This window comes from Rana temporaria, chromosome 2 (assembly GCF_905171775.1).
Source record: "Rana temporaria chromosome 2, aRanTem1.1, whole genome shotgun sequence".
NCBI lineage: Eukaryota > Metazoa > Chordata > Amphibia > Anura > Ranidae > Rana > Rana temporaria.
Genome location: NC_053490.1, coordinates 535939778 through 535966570, shown reverse-complemented (window position 1 = coordinate 535966570; position 26793 = coordinate 535939778). Strand labels below are relative to the sequence as shown.

Below are 26793 nucleotides of genomic sequence, written 5' to 3'. Positions count from 1 at the left end.
ATGGTGTAAAATGACACCATCCATGTTAAAGTATGGCCGTCGTTCCCGCGTCGAATTAACATTTTTTTTTTGCGTAAGATGTCGGGGCGCCGTAATTTCGTGCAAAGCACGGCGGAAATTTTTTTCAAACGGAGCATGCGCAGAACGTTCGGCGCGGGAACGCCCCTAATTTAAATGGTGCACGCCCCATTTGAATTAGGCTGGCTTGCGCCGGACGGCTTTACGCTACGCCGCCGAAAGTTTACACGCAAGTGCTCTGTGAATCAAGCACTTACGCTGGAAACTTGCGGCGGCGTAACGTAAACAGGATACGATACGCCGCCGCAAATGTACCTGAATCTGGCCCTCTGTTTTTTTATATATTTTGGGGGATATTTATTATAGCAAAAAGTAAAAAATATTGGCCCAGATTCAGGTAGATCGGGGCAATATTTGCGTGGGCAAAGAGCAAAGATTTTTCTCTGCGCCCACGCAAATATTTCGATTTGCCCGCGATTCACGGAGCAGTAGCTCCGTAAATTGCGCGGGCGCTATGCTAATTAGCCCTGCGTAAGGGCGCCTAATGTAAATGATCCCGCCGGGGGCGGGAATCATTTAAATTAGGCGCGCTCCCGCGCCAACAGCGCATGCTCCGTCGGGAAACTTTCCCGACGTGCATTGCGGCAAATGACGTCGCAAGGACGTCATTTGCTTCTAAGTGAACGTGAATGGCGTCCAGCGCCATTCACGAATCACTTACGTAACCGACGTGAAATTTAAATTTCACGAGCGGGAAGCGCAGCTATACTTTAGCATTGGTTGCCCCTGCTATTAGCAGGAGCAACCTTGCGCTAAAGTTGCCGTACGGAAACTCCGTACCTTGCGTGCCCAGGGCCCGCGCAACTTTTGTGAATCGGTGGTAGTATGCAATTTGCATACTATACGCCGATCACAATGGCCGCGCCCCCTAGCGGCCAACGCAAGAATGCAGCCTGAGATATGAAGGCATAAGGAGGCTTATGTCTGTCACATCCTAGGCTGCAGTCGGTGTAACGAGGTTCCTGAATCAGGAGCACTCGTTACACCAGAGCAAGTAAGCCCTTGCGCCGCGCAACCTATGGTTGCGCGGGCGCAAGTGCTTCTTGAATCTGGGCCATTGAATTTTTTTCAAAATTGGCGCTCTATTTTTGTTTATAGCGCAAAAAATAAAAACCGCAGAGGTGATCAAATACCACCAGCAGAAAGCTCTACTTGTGGGGGGAAAAAAAGGACGCCAATTTTGTTTGGGAGCCACGTCGCACAATTGTCAGTTAAAGCGACGCAGTGCCGAATCGCAAAAAACTGGCCAGGTCCTTTACCTGCATAAAGGTCCGGGTCTTAAGTGGTTAAATGTGTTGATTTATAGAGGAGAAGAGACAGGTAGCAGTTAATTAGATGCAGACAGATCTGTTCTGCCTTTGATGAGATAATCCAATAAACCTTCACTAGCGATAAGCTGATTGCAGAAGGAGACTGAGAATAATCCCGAAGTGAATCCATCTGGTGATCGCACTGATCCCCGTCCTCATCAGGCGTGAGAACCGCAGAGCGGAGCCGCGGAAGGTCACACTACCTGATAAATCTCCCCTCTCATCAGCCGGAATCCTCATTACACATGTAAAACCCTCCGATGGTGGGAGAGCCGGAGCGACAAGAGCCAAATGAGAAAAAGCTGCTTTTTATCAATCTTAAAAGGAAAACTCCACTTTTATTTAACCACTTGCCGCCCGCCAATGACAGATTGACGGCGGCAAAGTGGTTGTAGAATCCTGACTGGAGTCATATGACGTCCTCAGGATTCTGAGCCGATGCGCGCCCCCGGGGGCGCGCATCGCGGCGATCGTTATTGCAGGGTGTCAGTCTGACACCCCGCAACACCGATCTAGGTAAAGTGTCTCTCACGGAGACACTTTACCACGTGATCAGCCGTGTCCAATCACGATGTAAACAGCAAAAACCGGTAATCGGCTTTTCCTCACTCGCGTCTGTCAGACGCGAGTAGAGGAGAGCCGATCGGCTGCTCCTCTGACAGGGGGGGGTTTGTGCTGATCGATTATCAGCACAGCCCCCCTTGAGAATGCCCACTGGACCACCAGGGATTCCACTAGATCACCAGGGATTTAAATCAAAGGTATGCCACCCTAGACCACCAGGGATGACACATAATGGATGCCAATCAGTGCCACAATGGATGCCAATCAGTGCCCACAATGGGCATCACTGATTGGCAGGCATTGTTTGGCACTGATTGGCATCCATTAGTACAACACATTAGTTAGTGCCCATCTATGCCCATCCATGCCGCCTATCAGTGCCCATCTATGCCACCTATCAGTGCCCATACGTGTCGCCTATCAGAGCCCATACGTGTCGCCTATCCCTGCCCATCCGTGCCACCTATCCCTGCCCATCCGTGCCACCTATCCGTGCCGCCCATCAGTGCCGCATATTGGTGCCCATCATCAATGCCACATCAGTGCCACCTTATCAGTGCCAGTCAGTGCAGTACCATCAGTGAAGGAGAAAACATACTTATTTACAATGTTTTATAACGGAAACAAAAACGTTTTTTTTTTTTCAAAAAATTTTGGTCAGTTTTTTATTTTTTTTTACAGAAAATAAAAATCCCAGAGGTGATCAAATACCACCAAAAGAAAGCTCTAGTTGTGGGTACAATATGATAAAAATTTAGTTTGGGTACAGAGTAGCATGACCGCGCAATTGTAATTTAAAGTGCAACAGCACTGAAAGCTAAAAATTGGTCTGGGCGGGAAGGTGTATAAGTGGTTAATAAAGATTATTTCTGCGCAACAACAACATCAAAAAAAAATAACATTTAGTACATCCCTGCAATGGTTTGTCCCTTTACCTCTTTCGCTGCCCTATAAGCAGAGACCTTGGAAAATAAAAATGTATTCAGTAGAAGAAACTTCAGCAAAACAAGGGAAAAAAATGACAAACGTAAGCCCATCGGAGTACCTCCTAACATTAGGTGACCCCGACGTAAGTAGGAAACTCTGACTGGGGTTCTGATGTAAGGAGGGACTCTGCATGGGACTTCCATGTTAAAGAGAGACTCTGAAGTGGGGGGGTGGATGGGTGTGGTGGGGGGAGGGGTGGCGGAATCACTGGTCGGAACTCTCATGTAAAGAGGAACTCTGACTCTGATGTAAGGGAGTTTCCATGATTGGTTGTACCAATGATGGTACAATGACAGGGCAGGCAAGAAATGTTCTCATTTTCACTGGTGCCTGAGGTGGGTGGGGGCATTGTGGATGTTGGAGCAAGAAAGGAGACCGAGGGTTGAGATGATGTAACTCTGCTGGGGTCTCTGATGTAAGCAGGGACTCTGAATGGGACCCTATAGTAAATGAGGACGCTGATGGGGACACTAATGCAAGGAGGGGCTCTGATGTAAGGAGGTAGTCTGTTGGGGACTACCATGTAAGACGGAACTCAAAACAAGATCCTGAAGTAAAAGGGAGGGGAGGGCACTGGTAGGACTCTGATGCAAGGAAGACTTTCACGATTGGTTGTTAGGATGCTGGCGGTCTTGGTTGCTAGGAAGCAATGATGGTACAATGACAGCGCAGCCAGGAAAACCTGCACTTGATACCTGAGGGGAGGGCAGGGGATCATTGTGGAGGTTGGAGATAAGGAGAGAGAGGGATTTGGGGAATGTGGGGGGGTTATAGAGGTTGGTTGTTAGGATGCTGGCGGTCTTGGTTGCTAGGAAGCAATGATGGTACAATAACAGCACAGCCAGAAAAAAATGCACTTGTTACCCGATGGAGGCAGGGGGTCTTTGTGGAGGTTGGAGAGAAATGGAGATCATAGGCTGACCTGAATTCGGGGTCCCTACGAGGAACCCTGATGTAAGAGAGAAGGGGGACTTTGAACAGGACCCTGAAGTAAGAGAGGACTCATGTAAGGGAGAACTCTGACGTGAGGAGGAACTCTCCTCGAGTCTCCTGTGTTAGGAGAGACTTTAAATGGGACCACTTGGGGGCACTGATGGGAACTCTTATATAAAGGGGGGACTCTGACTGAGGTTCTGACGTAAGGAGGGATCTAAAGCAGGAGTCTCAAACTGGCGGCCCTCCAGCTGTTGCAAAACAACAAGTTTCAGGCATTGCAAGGCTGATAGTTACAAACATGCCTCCCATAGGCAGAGGCATAATGGGACTTGTAGTTTCGCAACAGCTGGAGGGCCCGCCAGTTTGAGAACCCTGTTCTAAAATAAGGGGGACATTCATGATTGGTTGTTAGGATGCTGGTGTTCATAGCATCCAACAATACTACAATGACAGGGGAACCTGCAATGTAGACTGGAGAGGGGTGGTTGTGTATGTTGGGGGAGAAACAGACCGTTGGCCATGGGGGCTCAACCTGTGGCCCTCCAGCTGGTGCAGAACTACAAGTCCCATGAGGCACTGCAAGGCTGATAGTTACAAGCATGACTTTCATAGGCAGAGGCATGGTGGGACTTGTAGTTCCCTAACAGCTGGAGGGCCACAGGTTGAGCACCCAATGCCATAGTCTAACCTAAAGACCCGTGTGAGAAGCCACTGACACTAGCTGAGGGCCAGATAGAATCTTGCAGTGGGCTCTAGTTTGGAGATCCCCCAAGCCCTAACAGAATCCTTGATGACAGTTGTCATGGACCTTGCCTTGCAGTGCTGGAATATTTCTACTTTAAATCCTAATTCATGTATATCAGAAGATGGGACATTACTGACAGTTCATGGCAGGAGATACTGGACACATTACAAGTGGTTTAGTTGTCCTGACTAGGTCAATAGACAATGACCCTTCAATGCTTAGCTCAGACTATTGAAATGCTAAGTGGAACCAGCTTGTTAAATACCTTTTATTGTGTTCTGCAGGTTAAGAGCGGGTGTCGGAGACAGTCCGTCTGGCTAGAGTTGTGGATTGAAGGTTAATTGAATCTATTATGTATGTTTAAATATGTATGTGTTTACGCTAAGGGACTTTGTATTGTTCTAAAGGTCAGAAGCCTCCTGTCAGCTGTATTGAATTAGCATTCTATTGTCTAAAAGGAATGTAACCTCTCAGAGGTAGTAATTAAGTAGACTGGGTTATTGTGTACATTGATTACCCCCTGGGGCTTCTGTCTCAATACACAAGTCTTTCTATCCAAGCTATTGGACCAATCCCTGTTGACTATTTCAAGTCCTCATTTGCATGGTCAAGGAGGACCTGAGTGAAGACTGCATATACTTTACAATTGACCAATAGGAAAGCGGTTGTTGGGAGTGGGATGTTCCAAATTCTGTATAAAAGTGTGCTGTGTACTTGAAAATAAAGAGTCCTGTTTGAGCTTACATACAGCCTGCCTGGTGTTTGTTCTTAATGGGTCCGAATAGCACATAGCTGTAATTCGGATCCCGGAACCTTGGATGACTGGACCATCAGACGCTGCAATCTGCAAGCTGACTCACTGGTAGCAGAGGAGTGTCGGGAGAGCAGGACCTGGGCGAGAAAGGATCTCGTCACAACAGTAAAAACCCAAATGGGATCTTGCCCATTCCCCACCCTGACGGTCCCCTTGCTTGGATGCAGGGCTGGTGCGAGGATTTTTGACACCCTAGGCCTAGGAGAAACCTCATTTTGCGACTCCCCCTTGGCTCCACCCCTTTGCCCTTCCCATGTATACCCCACCTTTTTAAACAAGCGCCCATCCAATGCAGCCACACCAGCGTCCATCAAATGGAGCCACACCAGCGCCCATCAAATGCAGCCACACCAGCGCCCATCAAATGCAGCCACACCAGCGCCCATCAAATGCAGCCACACCAGCGCCCATCAAATGCAGCCACACCAGCGCCCATCAAATGCAGCCACACCAGCGCCCATCAAATGCAGCCACACCAGCGCCCATCAAATGCAGCCACACCAAGGCCCATCAAATGCAGCCACACCAGCGCCCATCAAATGCAGCCACACCAGCGCCCATCAAATGCAGCCACACCAGCGCCCATCAAATGCAACCACACCAGCGCCCATCAAATGCAGCCACACCAGCGCCCATCAAATGCAGCCACACCAGCGCCCATCAAATGCAGCCACACCAGCGCCCATCAAATGCAGCCACACCAGCGCCCATCAAATGCAGCCACACCAGCGCCCATCAAATGCAGCCACACCAGCGCCCATCAAATGCAGCCACACCAGGGCCCATCAAATGCAGCCACACCAGGGCCCATCAAATGCAGCCACACCAGGGCCCATCAAATGCAGCCACACCAGGGCCCATCAAATGCAGCCACACCAGGGCCCATCAAATGCAGCCACACCAGGGCCCATCAAATGCAGCCACACCAGGGCCCATCAAATGCAGCCACACCAGGGCCCATCAAATGCAGCCACACCAAGGCCTATCAAATGCAGCCTCACGGAAAGGGAGTCACCGCTCCAGGTGGATCTTTAGCAGACAATTGGAGGAACCTCCCAGGAGTCCAAGGTGCTGGCAATGCACTAGGCAAACATGGAAAACATGGAAATCGATGGACAGCCGCACTCCGGATAAACTTGAGAAAGTTGTCTTTATTGATAAAAGTAGGACATGTACATCCAAAGATACAGTCACATAAGGGGACAGCCGACGCGTTTCGCACAGTTAGTGCTTAGTCATGGCGGACTAAGCACTGTGTGCGAAACGCGTCGGCTGTATCTTTGGATGTACATGTCTTACTTTTATCAATAAAGACAACTTTCTCAAGTTTATCCGGAGTGCGGCTGTCCATCGATTTTCATGTTTTCCACAAATGCAGCCACACCAGGGCCCATCAAATGCAGCCTCACCAGCGCCCATCAAATGCAGCCTCACCAGCGCCCATCAAATGCAGCCTCACCAGCGCCCATCAAATGCAGCCTCACCAGCGCCCATCAAATGCAGCCTCACCAGCGCCCATCAAATGCAGCCTCACCAGCGCCCATCAAATGCAGCCACACCAGCGCCCATCAAATGCAGCCACACCAGCGTCCATCAAATGCAGCCACACCAGCGTCCATCAAATGCAGCCACACCAGCGGCCATCAAATGCAGCCACACCAGCGTCCATCAAATGCAGCCACACCAGCGCCCATCAAATGCACCCTCACCAGCACCAATCAGTGCAGCCCACCAGTGCTCATCAATGAAGGTTTTCTTGCTTCCATTCATTCAGGAGTTGGGACACAGACAATCCTCCGCCGCCGCTGCGCCTCTGACACTATGTGTAAATGGGGTGGCGGCTGCCTGCTGATGCTGAGACTTAGTTGCTTGCTGCAGAGAGAAGAGAATAGGAACACCAGTGGCCGGGAACACTAGGCAGCAGTGCGCCCTAGGTGGCTGCCTAGTTTGCCTAGTGGCTGGCCCTGCATGGATGTCACCCCTCTTCAGGACCCCACCTCAGGACAGGAGGAGACTCGTGACTTGAGCATCACATGACCAGAGGTCAGTGGCGGTTCGTCCATAGAGGGCGCTGGAGCGCCGCCCCCTCTGGCTCTCACCGCCACTGAGTGAAATAACATAGATTCATGCATTGCACGAATCTATGTTATTTTCGCTGCTGCAGCTGTTATTCAGATGGTCGGCGCTCAATGTCCGGCCATCTGAATAACGCCAGCTGGTTGGCTGTAGGGAAATGTCTATCAAAGCCAACGGCTCTGATAGGCTTTCCCAATACAGCCCTCGGGTCCCGGAAGCTTATTCTCGGAGCGCACAGACTGTACGCCCCTTGAATAAGATGACAGGCATCTCAGCCAATCACGTTGGCCGGTTCTGGCTACCTGTAACCTGATTGGCTGAGACGCCTGTCAGTCATCGAGGGCGGGAGAAGACATCGTGGGACGTGGATGCCTGACTCCAGTAAAGGTAAGTGCCGGGCGGGGGGGGGGGAGAACGCAATTTACAAGGCACAGTGGGGACCATTAAAGGGCACAGTGGCTGCGTTTAATGGCATGGCACAGTGGTGACAATGGATGGCACAGTGGCTGCGTTTAATGGCATGGCACAGTGGTGACAATGGATGGCACAGTGGCTGCGTTTAATGGCATGGCACAGTGGTGACAATGTATGGCACAGGGGCTGCGTTTAATGGCATGGCACAGTGGTGACAATGGATGGCACAGTGACTGCGTTTAATGGCATGGCACAGTGGTGACAATGGATGGCACAGTGGTGACAATGTATGGCACAGTGGCTGCGTTTAATGGCATGGCACAGTGGTGACAATGGATGGCACAGTGACTGCGTTTAATGGCATGGCACAGTGACTGCGTTTAATGGCATGGCACAGTGGTGCGAATTGATGGCACAGTGGCTGCATTTGATGGCATGTAACAGTGGCTGCGTTTGGGCACAGTGAGACTGCAATTTTTTTTTCCCTTTGCGCCCCCTCAAAAATTTTGAGCACCAGCCGCCACTGCCAGAGGTTTAGGGGAGTTAAAAGGGCATTTAGGAGTATTGGGGGGAGGGTTGTGCAAATGGATTGGGGCATCCCATAGATCCGCTTTCAAAAAAGGAGCAAGCAGCTTTCAGGTAAATGTGATAATTGGAAATGTGTTGTTTCCCAACAAGCGGTTGTTTCCCTTTAACACCCAGCAGATCAGATTCACACCTATCTAATAAAAACAACTTTAAAAGTCTGCAGATCGCCTGCAACACGAGGCGGCAGCAGCAGCAGCAGCAGGCGGCCTAGAAAACCAGCGGTGACCTTTCCTGATGAGCTCCGGGGGGGGAATCCGCTGCAGATAAAGACTTTGCTAAACTTTGCCAGTAAAGCCGCTCAATTCCCAGCGCAACACGACGCCTCATCTGCTGCAATTAGTGAGATTTTCTACAAAGTTCCAGCAACGTCTCTACCCGGAGAGACGCCAAAAGGAGGCGGAGACATTTTTACAGGGAAAACTTTGCTGTGGCCCCCCCAACGGGACGGGCTGTTTAGATCTGTAAATTTGATGCATTAACGGCCCCCCCCCGAGGTGGGGAGGGGGTGCAGAGAGGGGAAAACAGCAGGTCTGCTGACCGGATGCTCAGAATTGTTCGACTTCTGTGACAACCAATCGTATTTTAGTTTAAGAGAAAACTTAAAGTGGTAATAAAGTTTTGGGTTAAAAAAATAATAATGTTATACTTAACATTGTAATGTTATACTGGCTCCTCCCCCTTGACCAGTGCCCCCATAGCAAGCAGCTTGCTATAGGGGGGGCACTGGTCAAGGGGAAGGAGCCAGGAGCAGCGGTAGGGGTCCTAAGAAGAGGAGGAAACCCATTACACAGAGCAGCTGTGTAATGGTTTTACTCCTCTTCTCAGGACCCCTACCCACAGTTCCTGGCTCCTCCCCCTTGACCAGTGCCCCCCCCAATAGCAAGCCACTTGCTCCGGGAGCACTGGTGCATGCTCGCTCCCAAGCCCCGCTCTATGCACCCACATAAGACACATAGAGCCACGGCTCGGCCCCGCCCCCACTTCCTCCTAATTGGCTCACTGGCTGTGATTGACAGCAGTGGGAGCCAATGGTTTCCACTGCCATCTCAGCCAATGAGGAGAGAGAGAGAGAGTCCCGGGGACAGCTGAGGCTCTCGTGCACATCACTGGATCAGGAGGGCCCAACTTCCAGATTCAGAGTTTGTGGTCAGTTTAGAAGCAAATATCATAAAGTGGGGTTCATCTGTAAAGCTGATCCCCAGGTTTCGTCCTCCCGCCATCCAATCACCCCCCCAGCTGATCGCTTGCCATGCAAAACAAACGTTGTATTTATCTAATGCTGCAATCACATTGCACTTTAGTCTACAGTCTTCTCTCATCTTCTGTTACAGAGGACAGGGTCCTACTTCAAGAGTCCAGTACATGGTGTTCCACACATGGACACTTCCTAATGCTTTACCAGTGGGGGGGGGGGGGGTCCTCTCAGGATCCAGATGAGGGATTTACACAGGGCCGTCTTTACCGCAGGGCAAATGGGGCAGGTGCCCTGGACCCTGTCACTATTGGGGGCCCAAAGCAACCCCCTTTAAAAAAAAAATGTTTTTTTTTTTAGGGGTCCGGAGGCCCCTAGGGGCCCGGAGCCCCCCAGGGCCCCAGATGGCAACCCCCCAATTTTTTATTTATTTTTAAATTAAAAAAAATATTTTTAATATATTTTTAATATATATTTTTATTTTTTATTAAAGGGACAATTTTTAGGGGTCCCCAGGGGCCCGGAGGCCCCCAGGGCCCCAGATGGCAACGCCCCTTTTTTTATTTATTTTTAAATAAAAAAAAAATATTTTTTTTTAATATATTTTTATTTTATTTTTTATTAAAGGGCCATTTTTTTTTAGAGGTCTGGGGGTCCCCAGGGGCCCGTAGTTCCCCAGGGCCGCGGATGACAACCCCCCTTTTTTTTATAAAAAAAAACTTTTTTTATATATTTCTTTATTTCATATATATATATATATATATATATATATATATATATATATATATATATATATATATATATATATATATATATATTATATAATATAAATGTTATTATTATTAAAGGACCTAGAGGTCCCCAGATAGCAACCCCCCTTTTTTTTTTATAAAAAACATTTTTTTTAAATTTGTATTTCTTTTTATTTCTTATATATATATATATATTTTATTAAAGGGCTCAGAGGTCCCCAGGGCCCCATGTGGCAAACACCCTTTATTTTTTTTATAAATGTTTATTTTTTTATTTTTGTTTATATATTTTTTTTTTATTGAAGGGCCCAGAGGTCCCCAGGGCCCTGGATGGCAACCCCCCCCTTTTTTTTATTTTTTTTTATAAATGTTTCTTTTTTATATATTTTTTTTATTATTTTTTTATTAAAGGGCCCAGAGGTCCCGGTTGGCAACCCCCTTTTTTTGTAATTTATTTTTATTAAAAAAAAATTATTAAAGGGCCCAGAGGTCCCCATGGCCCCAGATTGCAACCCCCTTTTACAATATATTTTTTATATATATTTTTTATTTCTTTTTTTTTATTATTAAAGGGCCCAGAGGATGGCTACACCCCTTTTTTTATATATATTTTTGTTTATTTCTTTTTTTGTAAAGGGCCCCCGCTTCTAAATTCGCGGCAGCCCCCCCCCCCCTGCTTCTCAATTTCAGGCGGCAGCACCCCCCCATCCCGGTTCTCTGCTCCAGGGGGCCCATGCCTGAAGATGTGTAAGTGGCCCCATAATTCATGATGGCGGCCCTGCCGCCCGTTAAGCCCCTGTGCTGTCCACAAATCAGGCTGAAAATCATCAGTGGCACGCAGCCAGTGACAGTACTGCTTACCTTCCCAGTGTTTTAAAATGTACAGCACCCCTGGCTTCCCTTTAGACGTGCACTTCTCCCTTCCTGCCACTGGGTGCTGCTTGTATATACAAGTGAATTAGAATGTGATTTTATAACATCCCCAGTTTGCTCTTCCCGAGGCTGACTTCTTCATGTCCTGCTCCTCAAGGTATGTCACTGTTTGCTAATCTATATTGTGAATAGAAGTTTTCTGTAGAGTGTGCCCAAAGTCTTTATAATATTTGATGATTCACTGCAGGTCTGGTCAGTGTTTTAAAAAGTTCCTCTGTTTTACACATGGCATGGCATGGGGTCACAGCACCGTCTGTCCATTCTGCTTTAGCACCATGGGACCCCATGCCATGCCATGTGTAAAATAGAGAAACTCTTTAAATCACAGACCAGACCTGCAGTCCAGGCTGAGTAAGGCCTCAGAGCACATGGCATTACTGTCTGTATTTAACTGCTTGATGGGCTTATTTTGGGCCTGGCTGGTTCACATGTATGTGTTTTGGCCTGCGTTTCCTGCAAAGAAAAGCGCATGCCTCATGTAATAGGCTGCGCACACGGCACGCCTATGCCCATCAAGCACTGAAATACAGCACTGTCTGTCCATTCTGCTGTCTGCTGTGACTTATCTGCAGTTCCCGCACTGTCAAACTTGCTGCATTTTTAGACGTTTAGGTCACGCTTTTAAAAACACAGTGTGTTTGTGTGTGCAAGAACTGCAGGTAAGTAGCATGGTGCAAAAGCAGAATGGATTTCAAGGCAACTATTTTTAAAATGCTGAATGCACCTTTTTTCTGCAGGAAACAAAGGCATGGCGGCCCATTCAAATCAATGGGCTGCTGTACCTGCACAAATGAGGACCGCCAAAACATACATGTGAACCAGCCAGGCCCAAAATAAGCTGGAGGGGGGCCCAAAAAAAATGTTTGCCCAGGGCCCAAACCATATTCAAGACGGCCCTGGATCTACAGAGGTGACATCGGTGCAAGTGGAATGTCTGGGACCATCTGCATCTGGATTGGCGCTCCCCTGCACCAGGAAGCAGCACTTCCAAGGTGTCAGGCAGCAGATTTAGGGGACAAGGTGTCGGGGGTGGGGGTATTTAATAATTTCCCAGAGATGAGCTTTATGTTTCAAGTACACAGAAAGGAGGCAGCTACCTTTGGGTCCTGGAAGTGTCCCGTGACGGAGGCATGGCAGCCCAGGACGAGGGCCTTGTATTGCTCGATGAAGTTATACATGATGACCGTTCTTTGAGCTTCTTTCTGCTGCAATGTGGACTGCACGTGCCAGAGGCGGTCCTTCACGGAGAGGTTCTGATCCAGGGGAGGAGGAGCCAGGCTGGCGCTAATGTCTATAAAAGAGAGAAAACCCAAACCAAAATATCACAACAACACGAGTACAACATCTTCATCATGTAGATAGATCTATGACACATCTTCATCGTGTAGATAGGTCTATGACAACATCTTCATCATGTAGATAGGTCTATGACAACATCTTCATCATGTAGATAAGTCTATGACAACATCTTCATCATGTAGATAGATCTATGACAACATCTTCATCATGTAGATAGATCTATGACAACATCTTCATCATGTAGATAGATCTATGACAACATCTTCATCATGTAGATAGGTCTATGACAACATCTTCATAATGTAGATAGGTCTATGACAACATCTTCATCATGTAGATAGATCTATGACAACATCTTCATCATGTAGATAGATCTATGACAACATCTTCATCATGTAGATAGATCTATGACAACATCTTCATCATGTAGATAGATCTATGACAACATCTTCATCATGTAGATAGATCTATGACAACATCTTCATCATGTAGATCAGTGGTTCTCAACCTTCTAGGGCCGTGACCCCTTGATAACATTTCCCAAGTTGTGGGGACCCCTAACAGTAAAATTAATTTTCATAGCGTGGGTTGTCAGCACCCAAGGCGAGACAAGTAATTTACGCCCCTAACCCACAGACATTTAGCGCTCCCTGAGTCCTTGTATTGGCAACTATGAATTGCAGGTAGTGTAACTCACTGTCTCCGGCTTCACTGTGTCTCCAGCTCTGTGGTGTCTCGTAGCAGTGACACCTATGCCGAAATCAGGAGATAGGTTCTCCTCCAGCCCCTCCCACTTCATAATCCTCACCAGTCAGCTGACCTCTAGTCTTTGCCCCCCAGCCATGCCGTAAACTGAATGGGCGCCTGCGAAGAGGCTGAGTGGGCAGCTGTGGGCTCCAGGGATAGCCCTGCTGGGCGGCTGCAAAAATGCTGGGAGAGTGCTGCGGGCTTCAGGAACAGCCCAGGATTCGGTGACACCTGCTAAATCATCATTTGACCCCCGAGGGGGTCCCGACCCCCAGGTTGAGAACCACTGATGTAGATAGATCTTCGACAACATCTTCATCATGTAGATAGGTCTATGACAACATCTTCATCATGTAGATAGATCTATGACAACATCCTCATCATGTAGATAGGTCTATGACACATCTTCATCATGTAGATAGATCTATGACAACATCTTCATCATGTAGATAGGTCTATGACAACATCTTCATCATGTAGATAGGTCTATGACAACATCTTCATCATGTAGATAAGTCTATGACAACATCTTCATCATGTAGATAAGTCTATGACAACATCTTTATCATGTAGATAGGTCTATGACAACATCTTCATCATGTAGATAGGTCTATGACAACATCTTCATCATGTAGATAAGTCTATGACAACATCTTCATCATGTAGATAGGTCTATGACAACATCTTTATCATGTAGATAGGTCTATGACACATCTTCATCATGTAGATAGATCTATGACACATCTTCATCATGTAGATAGGTCTATGACACATCTTCATCATGTAGATAAGTCTATGACACATCTTCATCATGTAGATAGATCTATGACAACATCTTCATCATGTAGATAGATCTATGACAACATCTTCATCATGTAGATAAGTCTATGACACATCTTCATCATGTAGATAGGTCTATGACAACATCTTCATCATGTAGATAAGTCTATGACAACATCTTCATCATGTAGATAGGTCTATGACAACATCTTTATCATGTAGATAGGTCTATGACAACATCTTTATCATGTAGATAGGTCTATGACACATCTTCATCATGTAGATAGATCTATGACACATCTTCATCATGTAGATAGGTCTATGACAACATCTTCATCATGTAGATAGATCTATGACACATCTTCATCATGTAGATAGATCTATGACACATCTTCATCATGTAGATAAGTCTATAACAACATCTTCATCATGTAGATAAGTCTATAACAACATCTTCATCATGTAGATAGGTCTATGACAACATCTTCATCATGTAGATAGATCTATGACACATCTTCATCATGTAGATAGATCTATGACAACATCTTCATCATGTAGATAGGTCTATAACAACATCTTCATCATGTAGATAGGTCTATAACAACATCTTCATCATGTAGATCAGTGGTTCTCAACCTTCTAGGGCCGTGACCCCTTGATAAAATTTCCCAAGTTGTGGGGACCCCTAACAGTAAAATTATTTTCATAGCGTGGGTTGTCAGCACCCAAGGCGAGACAAGTAATTCACGCCCCTAACCCACAGACATTTAGCGCTCCCTGAGTCCTTGTATTGGCACCTATAAATCGCAGGTAGTGTAACTCACTGTCTCCGGCTTCACTGTGTCTCCAGCTCTGTGGTGTCTCGTAGCAGTGACACCTATGCCGAAATCAGGAGATAGGGTCTCCTCCAGCCCCTCCCACTTCATAATCCTCACCAGTCAGCTGACCTCTAGTCTTTGCCCCCCAGCCATGCCGTAAACTGAATGGGCGCCTGCGAAGAGGCTGAGTGGGCAGCTGTGGGCTCCAGGGATAGCCCTGCTGGGTGGCTGTAAAAATGCTGGGAGAGTGCTGCGGGCTTCAGGAACAGCCCAGGATTCGGTGACACCTGCTAAATCATCATTTGACCCCCGAGGGGGTCCCGACCCCCAGGTTGAGAACCACTGATGTAGATAGATCTTCGACAACATCTTCATCATGTAGATAGATCTATGACAACATCTTCATGTAGATAGGTCTATGACAACATCCTCATCATGTAGATAGGTCTATGACACATCTTCATCATGTAGATAGGTCTATGACACATCTTCATCATGTAGATAAGTCTATGACACATCTTCATCATGTAGATAAGTCTATGACACATCTTCATCATGTAGATAGGTCTATGACAACATCTTCATCATGTAGATAGATCTATGACCACATCTTCATCATGTAGATAGATCTATGACACATCATCATGTAGATAGATCTATGACAACATCTTCATCATGTAGATAGATCTATGACAACATCTTCATCATGTAGATAGATCTACGACAATATCTTCATCATGTAGATAGATCTACGACAACATCTTCATCATGTAGATAGATCTATGACACATCATCATCATGTAGATAGATCTATGACAACATCTTCATCATGTAGATAGATCTATGACAACATCTTCATCATGTAGATAGATCTATGACACATCTTCATCATGTAGATAGATCTATGACACATCTTCATCATGTAGATAGATCTATGACAACATCTTCATCATGTAGATAAGTCTATGACAACATCTTCATCATGTAGATAGGTCTATGACAACATCTTCATCATGTAGATAGGTCTATGACAACATCTTCATCATGTAGATAGGTCTATGACAACTTCTTCATCATGTAGATAGGTCTATGACAACTTCTTCATCATGTAGATAGATCTATGACAACATCTTCAACATGTAGATAGGTCTATGACACACTAGAGGTCCTATTTCGGCATCTTGCCAAGAATGCGATCACTAGAGAGGATAAAAGGGACAACTCGCCTGTTTCTACAACATCTCCCCCCTCCGCTGGCTACAATGCTACCTCTCCCAGACAGGGGGGGGGGCGACACTTTCCTTTCTTGGCCAGCAAGGGAGCAATGCTGTATAATTGGGTGAGTTGCATCTTTGCTAGAGATTCTCGTGTTGGCGAGTTGTCACCAGAGACAAGGAACACTGGTGTGTCACCAGCTATAGGACTGTGATCCTAAAGGGAACTCCGCTTTAAAATCATTAAACAGTTGCACACAACACACAGTTAAAACTGGCCATAGATGGTTCAAATCTCAGCCGGTTCAGCAGGAACCGGACAAGATTTGAACCATGTATGGTCTTGGCTGAATGTACCCAAGTTGATCAATTTATCAACTTGGGTACATTCAGCCAGACCATACATGGTCAAATCTTGTGCAGGCCACTGGTAAAAGAGGTGCAGGACACCAGTAACCTGTTGGATTTTACATGCGATCATTGCTAGCGGCCATTATACCTGCTAGCAACAGCCACTCCTCCGAGAGAACACAATGGCTCCATGAAAGGGATTCCTTTTTCAACACTGTCTGTGTTGATGGGGGAACGGAGTACTTGGGGGGGAGGGGGGGGGACACAATGGCTGCACGGGAGGGATTCCCCTGTCAACACAGTCATTGTTAGGCCGGCCATACATGGCTCGAATTTCGAAATAATTTTCTCTTTCGAAAACCTTATCTAATGCCGCGTACACACAATCAGAAATTCCGACAAGAAAAGTCCAATGTGAGCTTTTGGTTGGAGATTCCGACCGTGTGTAGGCTCCATCGGAATTTTTCTCTTGGAATTTCCGCCAAGAAAAATTGGAGAGCTGGTTCTCAAATTTTCGACAAGAAAAGTTCTGTATGCAATTCCGACGCACAAAAAAAAAACACACGCATGCTCGGAATCTAGTCGACACATGCTCGGAAGCATTGAACGTAATTTTTCTCGGCTCGTCGTAGTCACCGCGTCTTTGACGGTCGGAATTTGGTGTGTCCGTGTGTATGCAAGACACGTTTGAGCGGAATTCCGTCGGCAAAACCCATCAGGAGTTTATTCCGACGGAAAAACCGGTCGTGTGTACGCGGCATTGGTCAACCTACAGTACTTCTGCTAATACATCTACAATACATGATGCAATAACATGAATAGCGTATGCGAACGCTGAACCAGTAAGGATGTACGAATCTTGACAATTGCCAAGCCTACGCCAGTTGCTCACCTGACTGATCCTGCTCTCGCTGTAAGGACAGGTAATAAGCATCCTTCCCACCCCAACACACAGCCACACCGACCAGCAGGACGTCATCCCAGCCCTGGATGGGTAGGCCGTCTTCCTTGGCTGGTATCTGCCTCGATGACTGAGCTGGGAGAATGGAAAACAGAAATAATGAGTACTGGCATTATAGTCACAGCAGGGAAAGCAATGCAGCCATTGTACAGCAGTCACCTTAAAGTAGGACTAAAGCAGGCATGTCCAAAGTCCGGCCCGCGGGCCGATTGCGGCCCTTGTGCCGGTTTAATGTGGCCCCCCTGGTAATTTGGAGATTATATATCTCTTTTGCGGCCCCCCAGGCCACTAAAGATATATACTGTGTTTATTGGCGCCATCTCAGAGGGGACAGGGAGGGGGCAGAACGAGCGCCGTCAGATTACATACAGGAGAATCTTCTGTTTACTCAGCGGCATCTGTACTAGGAAGTCCTGTCTCCTGGGCTGCCATTGGACGAAGTTCTGTCTATCATAGGAGGCGGGGCTTTGTATTAAAGAGGCCACCGAGTAAACGGAAGATTCTCCTGTATGTAATCTGTTGCCGCTCGTCCCACCCCCTCCCTGTCCCCTCCGAGGCTGCAGATGGGCATGGATCAGGCTGCACTGATGGCAATGGGGAGGCTGCACTGATGGCAATGGGGAGGCTGCACTCATGGCAATGGGGAGGCTGCACTCATGGCAATGGGGAGGCTGCATTCATGGCAATGGGGAGGCTGCATTCATGGCAATGGGGAGGCTGCATTCATGGCAATGGGGAGGCTGCATTCATGGCAATGGGGAGGCTGCATTCATGGCAATGGGGGGCTGCATTCATGGCAATGGGGGGGCTGCATTCGTGGCAATGGGGAGGCTGCATTCGTGGCAATGGGGAGGCTGCATTCATGGCAATGGGGAGGCTGCATTCGGGCACTGACCCTTATTTTGCTTCACAGTTCTTCATTTAAAATTGTATTTTCTTCCTGAAACTTCCCTCTTAAAGTGAAGGTGTTCTACACCAATAAATACGGTATATTCAAATAACACTCTCGAGCTCATCCTTAGTCCTGAGCGGCGCTAGGGGATTCGTCTGGGCCACAAAAGCGATAGAATTCTTGTTGAGCAGTGCTCTGACAAACACACTTAGACCAAATTTTTAATGGTTCAAAGAATGTCAGGCAAAATGGTCAGCCCTCACGCATGTTCACTTCATCAAATCTGGCCCTCTTTGATAAAAATTTGGACACCCCTGGACTAAAGGCTCCAGTATGACCGGCTAAACAAGCCCCAAACCTAGTAACTAGGTGATGTACAAATAAAAGTAACCAAAAACTTCCTTTACGTCCCCTTCTTTCTTCATTTGTATCTCTCAATTTCCCCTCTCAGACACTGCAGCTCACAGTGGGAGGGTTTCAGCAGTGGTGTCAATCTGGAAAAACAGTGGGCAAGACTAGGTGTGGCCAGGTTATGGTTGACAAGCTACAGACTTGTGAAATCAGCGGAAACAATTCTATTAGACCCGCCCCATGCTTTTTTTTTTTTAAAGCTGACCCAAAAGTGGAACTTCCGCTTTAAGCACTCCTTGCCCCCTTACATGCCACATTGGTATGTCATTTTTTTTGAGGGGGGGAGTGGGGGCTTCGGTAGGAGTGGGACTTCCTGTCCCACTTTCTACTTCCACCTACGGCCACCTAGGTGGCGAATCCTCTTGCCTTAGGCCACCCCTCCCTCAAAGGGCCGGGTGCGCTACGTATACAGTGCAGGGGTCAGGATTGCGCTACGTATACAGTGCATGGGTCAAGATTGCGCCTAAAATTCCTCACATCTGTACTCTCTCCTACCTGGACCAGCTCTGGTACCTCCCTGTATAGGCGGCTCCCTCCCTTTGTATTGGGCTATAGTACCTTTTTTTATTGGGCTATAGTGGTACCATCCCTCTGTGCGCGGATCTCCTGTGTTATCAGTACTTTGTGTTTTTTTTGTTTTTTTACGAGAACTGTAAAATAGCAGCACACAGTGCAAAACTGCCAGCATTCTCTGCCACTATCAACATTCAGTGGCATGCAAAAAAAGCCGGCATCGCTGGCTGGAAGGACTGGGGAGGCGGGGTGGAGGTGGAGACGGGGTGGAGGCGGAGAAGGAGGCGGGCACCAGATCGGCATTGTAAGCTGTCATGGCTTCAGAACGAGCGTAGGCGGCGGTGGAGGCGGGCACCAGCTCGGCATTGTAAGCCGTCATGGCTGTAGAACGAGCGGAGGCGGCGGTGGAGGCGGAGACAGGGCAGAGAAGGAGGCGGGCACCAGCTCGGCATTGTAAGCCGTCATGGCTGCAGAACAAGCGTAGGCGGCGGTGGAGGCGGAGAAGGAGGCGGGCACCAGATCGGCATTGAAAGCCATCATGGCTGCAGAACGAGCGGAGGCGGCGGTGGAGGCAGAGACAGGGCAGAGGAGGAGGCGGGCACCAGAGCGGCATTGTAAGCCGTCTTGACTGCAGAAAGAGAGGCAGAGACAGTCTGTCTACTCCTAGAGCGCAGCGCAACTTGTGCATGCGCAATGCGTGCCCGGCCGTGAAGCCGAAAGCTGTCACGGCCAAGTGCCCACAACGTGAATGGATGCGCCGGCGGAGAGGGGGGGGGGAGGAGCGACGCCTTCAGGCGGCCGCATCACAGGACCGTGGAGCAGGTAAGTGTCTGTTTATTAAAAGTCAGCAGCTACACTTTTTGTAGCTGCTGACTTTTGATAAACCTAAAAAGGCTGGAACTTCCCTTTAACCCACTGCAGCACAAGCAGACACAGCCTATTGAAAGTGGCAACTCTGCTCTGAATTTAGTAGCAGTGCAGCATAGTTTCCACACCGTCATAGGAAGCTGCATCTCACTATCAGGATCAACAGGTATCTGTGGGACCTTAAGTTGGACTTAAAAAGAAGCTTAAAGCTAGGGAATGCATTCCCGAGATCCACCGGTAAAGGAGTTGCAGGCCACTGGTAAAGGGGGCACAGGCTACCGGTAAAGGGGGCGCAGGCTACCGGTAAAGGGGGTGCAGGCTACCGGTAAAGGGGGTGCAGGCTACCGGTAAAGGGTGTGCAGGCTACCAGTAAAGGGGGTGCAGGCTGCCAAAATGTAAACCCAGACCTATGCATACACCAAATAAAAGAGAGAGAGATATATATCTCTCTCTCGACCAGCCACAATAGCATAGGAATCCAGATTGGCTTCAGCTTGGAAGTCGCCACCAAACGGCCACACCATTCTATGATTAAGCACCCAGGGGACGGGGGGGACAGAGTGTCAGAGGGCGTAGTCTTTTGGCAGAGAGTTGCAAGCTGAAGCCAATCTTCATTCCAATGCTATGATGGCTGGTCAAGAGGGTGGCCTCTTTTAGTGGAGGTATTTGTGGGACTTTACAGGAGGATTAAAGGGAGGTCCTACTTCTACCTCCAGCAGCCTACTCTTACTCTGGCAACATCACCCATCTCCCACTCTGGGAATGGGGAACACTGCGCCCCACCATGATGCAGTGCTTGGTATTTTTGGGGTTCCTGATCCTCTGAATTGCTGATCCTCCTCTCTCTCCGGTCCACGCTAACCTCCCGCTTTTTTTTTACTTCCACACTGCTCACGTGTGACATCTGCTAGTTTCTCCTGCTCCGCCCCCCCTCCCCCAGCTCTGCTGATCCATCTTTGCTCTCTGGTCGCCACTCACCTTTCTGCTATAGCTTTCCCATGTTGCACACCAAGGGCCAGATCCAGAAACAAATTACGCCGGCGTATCTATGGATACGCTGCGTAATTTCAAAGATCCCCCGTCGTATCTTTGTTTTGTATACACAAAACAAGATACGACTGAATGAGGGATCGATCCGACAGGCGTACGTCTTAGTACGCCGTTGGATCGTAGGTGCATATTTACGCTGGCCGCTAGGTGGCGTTTCCGTCGAATTCCGCGTCGAGTATGCAAATTGGCTAGATACAGCGATCCACGAACGTACGTCCGGCGCATTTTTTTACGTAGTTTCCGTAAGGCTTTTTTCGCCGTATAGTTACCCCTGCTATATGAGGCGTAGCCTATGTTTAGTATTGCCGTCGTTCCCGCGTCAAATTTTGAAAAGGTTACGTCGTTTGCGAATAGGGCTTTGCGTAGAATGACGTCACCGTCGTAAGCATTGGCTTTTTCGGTTTAATTTCGAGCATGCGCACTGGGATACCCCCACGGACGGCGCATGCGCCGTTCAAAAAAACTTAATTTACGTCGGATCAGGACGTATTAACATAAAACACACCCCCATCACATCGATTGAATTGCGCGCCTTACGCCGCCTAAGTTATACTACGCCGCGGTAACTTACGGCGGAAATTCTTTCAGGATACCAAAAAAAAACGAAGTTACGGCGGCGTAGCGTATCATAGATATGCTACGCCGGATGGAAGAATGCGCCGATCTACCTGGATCTGCCCCCAAGTGTGCCATCTGCTAGTTTGCTCTGCTCCAGTCCAGACCCCACTCACCTTCCTGCTGCTCCGCACTGCCAACCAGATGTGACGTCTGCACCAGACACTCCCAGAATATATACAGTACACATGAAACCGATAGTGACAGCGGATGAGGTCTTTCTGGTTCGTTGGTTGCCCAGTGCATCCTGGGATCTCTCATACCTCCAAAACAAAGTGAAGCCAACGCTTAATAAAAGCCCCTCAAAAAACTCAGGTGCTGTTAGCAACCGTTGTCATAGACTTCTATGGAGGCATCGGAGAAGCTTTAAAGCACCAAGAAAATGGGGTATCATTTTTGAAGGAAAACAAATGTGTGAACAGGACTCTAAGGTCACAGTTTTATTTAGAGACAGGGGGCTAGATTCAGAAAGACTTACAACGGCGTATCAGTAGATACGCCGTCGTAAGTCCGAAACCGTGCCGTTGTATCTTTAAGCGTATGCTCAAACTGAGATACGCTTGTCTGATGCCAAGATACGACCGGCGTAAGTCTCCTACGCCGTCGTATCTTAGCTGCATATTTACGCTGGCCGCTAGGGGCGTGTACGTCGATTTACGCCGAGAATATGCAAATGATCAAGATACGCTTATTCACGAACGTACGTACGCACGCCCGTCGCATGTAAGATACGGCGTTTTCAGGCGTAAAGATAAACCACCAAAAAGATGGCGCAGCCAATGTTAAGTATGGACGTCGGATCAGCGTCGAATATTTCACGTTTTACATCGTTTGCGTAAGTCGTCCGTGAATGGGGCTGGGCGTAAGTTACGTTCACGTCTAAAGCAATGACTATTTGTGGCGTAATTTGGAGCATGCGCACTGGGATACTTTCACGGACGGCGCATGCGCCGTTCGTAAGTAACGTCAATTACGTGGGGTCACGATTATTTAGCATACAACAACAACACGCCCCCTACCAGCCTATTTTGAATTAGGCGGGCTTACGCCGGCCCATATACGCTACGCTGCTGTAACTTCGGGCGCAAGGTATTTCTGAATACGGGACTTGCCTCTCAAAGTTATGGCGGCATAGCGTAGATGAGATACGCTACGCCCGCCTAAAGATAGGCATTTGTTTCTGAATCTAGCCCAGGGGCTTTGATTGGCATTCAGAGTGCTTTAAAAAAAAAAGCGTTTTTAATGCCACATTTTGAAGCAAGTGTAAATGAGCCTGTAGAAATAAGAAGTGACTGTTTAACCACTTGTCCACCGCGCGCCGTCAAATGACGGCGGGCAGGGGACTCCATTGTTCTGACAGGACGTCATGTCATTTAAATAGGGAATGCGCGCGATCGCGTGCGCGCATCCCTGTACTGTCGGTGGCGGCGTGTCACCGAGACACCGCTCGTCACCGACAGGGGTGAACAGCGGCGCGGATGCGCTGTTAACCCTGTGATCGGCCGTGATGAATTCACGGCTGATCACAAAATAGGAAGAAGCGGTGTATGCGTCGCGTGCGCGCCGCGAGTGCACGTCGGTGGCAGCGTGTTCTCGGGAACACTGCTCGTCACCGACAATGGTACACAGCCATTGGTCAGGGCTGTGTACCACGTGATCAGCTGTGATCCATTCACAGCCTGATCACTAAGTGTAAACACAGAGCCTGCAACACTGTTGCCAGCTCTTTTTCTCCTCACACATCGTTTCCAGTGTGAGGAGAGAAGAGCTAGAAGCAGTGAGTTAGTTCTGTGTTTCTGTAGTGTCTGCACAAACACCACACCTGTCCCTTTGCCCCCCCCAATTGTCACCAGTCACCCAACAGTCACCCATAAAGTGCACCTGTCACACAAAGAGACTGCCATCAACCGTCAACCATCAGTGACCTGCCCTGTCCCGTCACCCATCAGTGACCTGCCCTGTCCCGTCACCCATCGGTGACCCGTCCTGTCACCCGTCACCCATCAGTGACCCGTCCTGTCACCCGTCACCCATCAGTGACCCGTCCTGTCACCCATCAGTGACCCGTCCTGTCACCCGTCACCTATCAGTGACCCGTCACCCATCAGTGACCTGCCCTGTCACCCATCTGTGACCATCAGCGGTGCACCTGTCACCCATCACCCATCAGTGACTGTGCTCTATCTCCCATCACCCATCAGCGGTGCACCCGTCACACATCAGTGACCTGCCCTATCACCCGTCACCCATCAGTGACCATCAGCGGTGCACCCATCAGTGACCATCGCCGTCACCGTCTGTCGCTTGTCACCCATCTGTGACCATCACCCGTCACCGTCTGTCGCTTGTCACCCATCTGTGACCATCACCCATCACCGTCCGTGACCTGTCACCCCATCTGTGACCATCGCCGTCACCGTCTGTGGCTTGTCACCCATCACCCGTCACCGTCCGTGGCCTGTCACCCCATCAGTGACCATCTCCCGTCACACCATCACCCATCAGTGACCGTCACCTGCCACCCATCGTATACAGCTACCCGCCAAAATGTCCAAAAGATTGTATTCTGGTGAGGAGGCGTTCCAGATCATCTCAATGACCGATGAGAGCACCGGGGAGCTCTCATCAGATTCCATTTCTGATTCCGAATCAAATTCGTCATTTGAACCGATTGAACACAGCAATGACTCAGATGAAGAATGGGTCCCCCCTAAAAGGGCAAGGCCCTCTGAAAACCAGGCAGCCGCCAGCAATAGGCCCAGTACCAGCGCTGCCGCCAGCAATAGGCCCAGTACCAGCGCTGCCGCCAGCAATAGGCCCAGTACCAGCGCTGCCGCCAGCAATAGGCCCCGGGAACAAAGGTCCAGTACCAGCGATGCCGCCAGCGAAACCCCTTGCGAACAAATGCCCAGGCCCAGTACCAATGCTGCCACATCACATCCAAGTACCAGCGCAAGAAATTCAACCCCCCCAACTCCTGGAGTGTCACGTCCCCCAGGAGCCAGGGCCACTACATTTATGCCAGATGTTCTTGCCAATCCAACATGGCTGCCTTCCGGATCTGGATCAACAATTATTCCCCCTTTCACAGCACAGCCAGGTGTGCAGGCCAACACCCAAAAAATTTTAGAAATTGATTTTCTTCATCTTTTTTTGCCCGACACTTTTCTGCAGTTCCTTATCAACCAGACAAATTTGTATGCCCAGCAGTTTATTGCCAACAACCCCCAATCATCTTATGCCCGTCCATTTGAGTGGAGAGAAGTAAATTTGGAGGAGTTCAAATTGTTTATTGGCCTTACGATAAACACGGGGCTTAACAAAAAAATTCAAGGACATTCCTATTGGTCCACCAAACCCATCTACCACCAGCCCATGTATTCTGCCACAATGCCCAGGTCCCGATATGAAATGATAATGAGATTCTTTCATATCAATGACAATACCCAGTGCCCTCCCCGTAATCATCCAGATTCCGATAAGTTGTATAAGATTCGCCCCCTGATAAATTTCCTTTCCCAACAATTTGCAGAACTCTATGTCCCCGATAAACACATATGTGTGGATGAATCCCTGGTACCCTTTTGTGGCCGTCTAGGAATAAAGCAATATATTCCTAGTAAAAAGGCTAAATATGGTGTCAAGTTTTACAAACTGTGTGAGAGAGCCACGGGATATTTGTATGCGTTCCGCATATATGAAGGAAAAGATTCCCAGCTCCAGCCCCCTGAGTGCCCGGCCTACATAGGCACAGCTGGAAAAATTGTATGGGACCTGGCTTACCCACTCCTGAGAAAAGGATATCATCTTTACCTTGACAATTTTTATACGAGCCTGCCCCTTTTCCGACACTTATATGTTGAAAAAACCCTGGCCTGCGGAACCTCCAGAAAAAATAGGAAGGGCTTCCTACAATCCATTGTAAGCAAAAAGCTGCGAAGGGGGCAAAGAGCAACACTGAGGTGCAACGAAGTGCTGGCCTTGAGGTGGAAGGATAGCAGAGACGTGCACATGCTGTCCACCATTCATAATGACACTGCTGTTGTTGTTCAACGAAGACAAGGTCCCATTGAAAAGCCAACATGTGTCCAAGAATATAATTTGTACATGGGGGGGGGTGGATTTCAACGATCAAATGATTCAGCCCTATCTATCAATAAGGAGGTCCCGATTCTGGTACAAGAAGGTAGCAATTTACCTTATCCATTTGGCCATTTATAACTCTTATGTAGTCTACTCCAAATCCAGTGAAAACCCTGCCCCCTTCCTACACTTCACAGAAGAAGTAGTCATGGCCCTCATCTATCCAAAAAGACCCCCCTCTGAAACCCTTTGCTCCGATGTTGTTAGCCGACTTCATGGACGCCACTACCCTTACAACATCCCACCATCCGAAGAAGGCCGAAGACGGCAAAAAAGATGTCGCGTGTGCGGCAAAAAAGGATTTCGAAAAGATACCAGCTACCATTGTCCCCGATGTCCCTCCCAACCTGGCCTTTGCATTGGAGAATGCTTCGAAAATTATCATGAATCCCTAAAATATTAGTCTATATTTTTAACCATTTCCCCCATCTCACCATTTTCTGACCATTTTCATCCTACTGCCTTCCACGTGAACTGACCCTGGCCTGTTTTTTGACTATGCCTCTGCCTACCGTTTGGACTGCTTATACGTAAATTGACCCTGGCCTGTTTTTTGACAATGCCTCTGCCTACCGTTTGGACTGATTTCACGTGAACTGACCCTGGCTTGTTTTATGGACTATGCTTTTGCCTTCCACTTGAACTGATCTGTTGCCCTGCTATTGTAGTACACAGGGGTCTCACATATGTGAGGGGCTCCAGAATAGTTTTTCCGGATGGAGAAAACATTTTTTTTGTTTTCT

General features: G+C 48.2%; 1 protein-coding gene across 2 annotated transcripts in view; it reads right to left on the bottom strand.

The window, feature by feature from the left end:
• POLQ (DNA polymerase theta) overlaps positions 1-26793 on the bottom strand; it is a 154788-nt gene that overhangs the window by 46785 nt on the left and 81210 nt on the right. For both annotated transcript variants that reach the window (XM_040339189.1, XM_040339188.1), the window contains 2 exons: positions 17491-17634; positions 12487-12680 (listed from right to left, as the gene is read on the bottom strand). In XM_040339189.1, coding sequence (XP_040195123.1) covers positions 12487-12680; positions 17491-17634 — 338 coding nt within the window. The remainder of the gene's footprint in view (positions 1-12486; positions 12681-17490; positions 17635-26793) is intronic.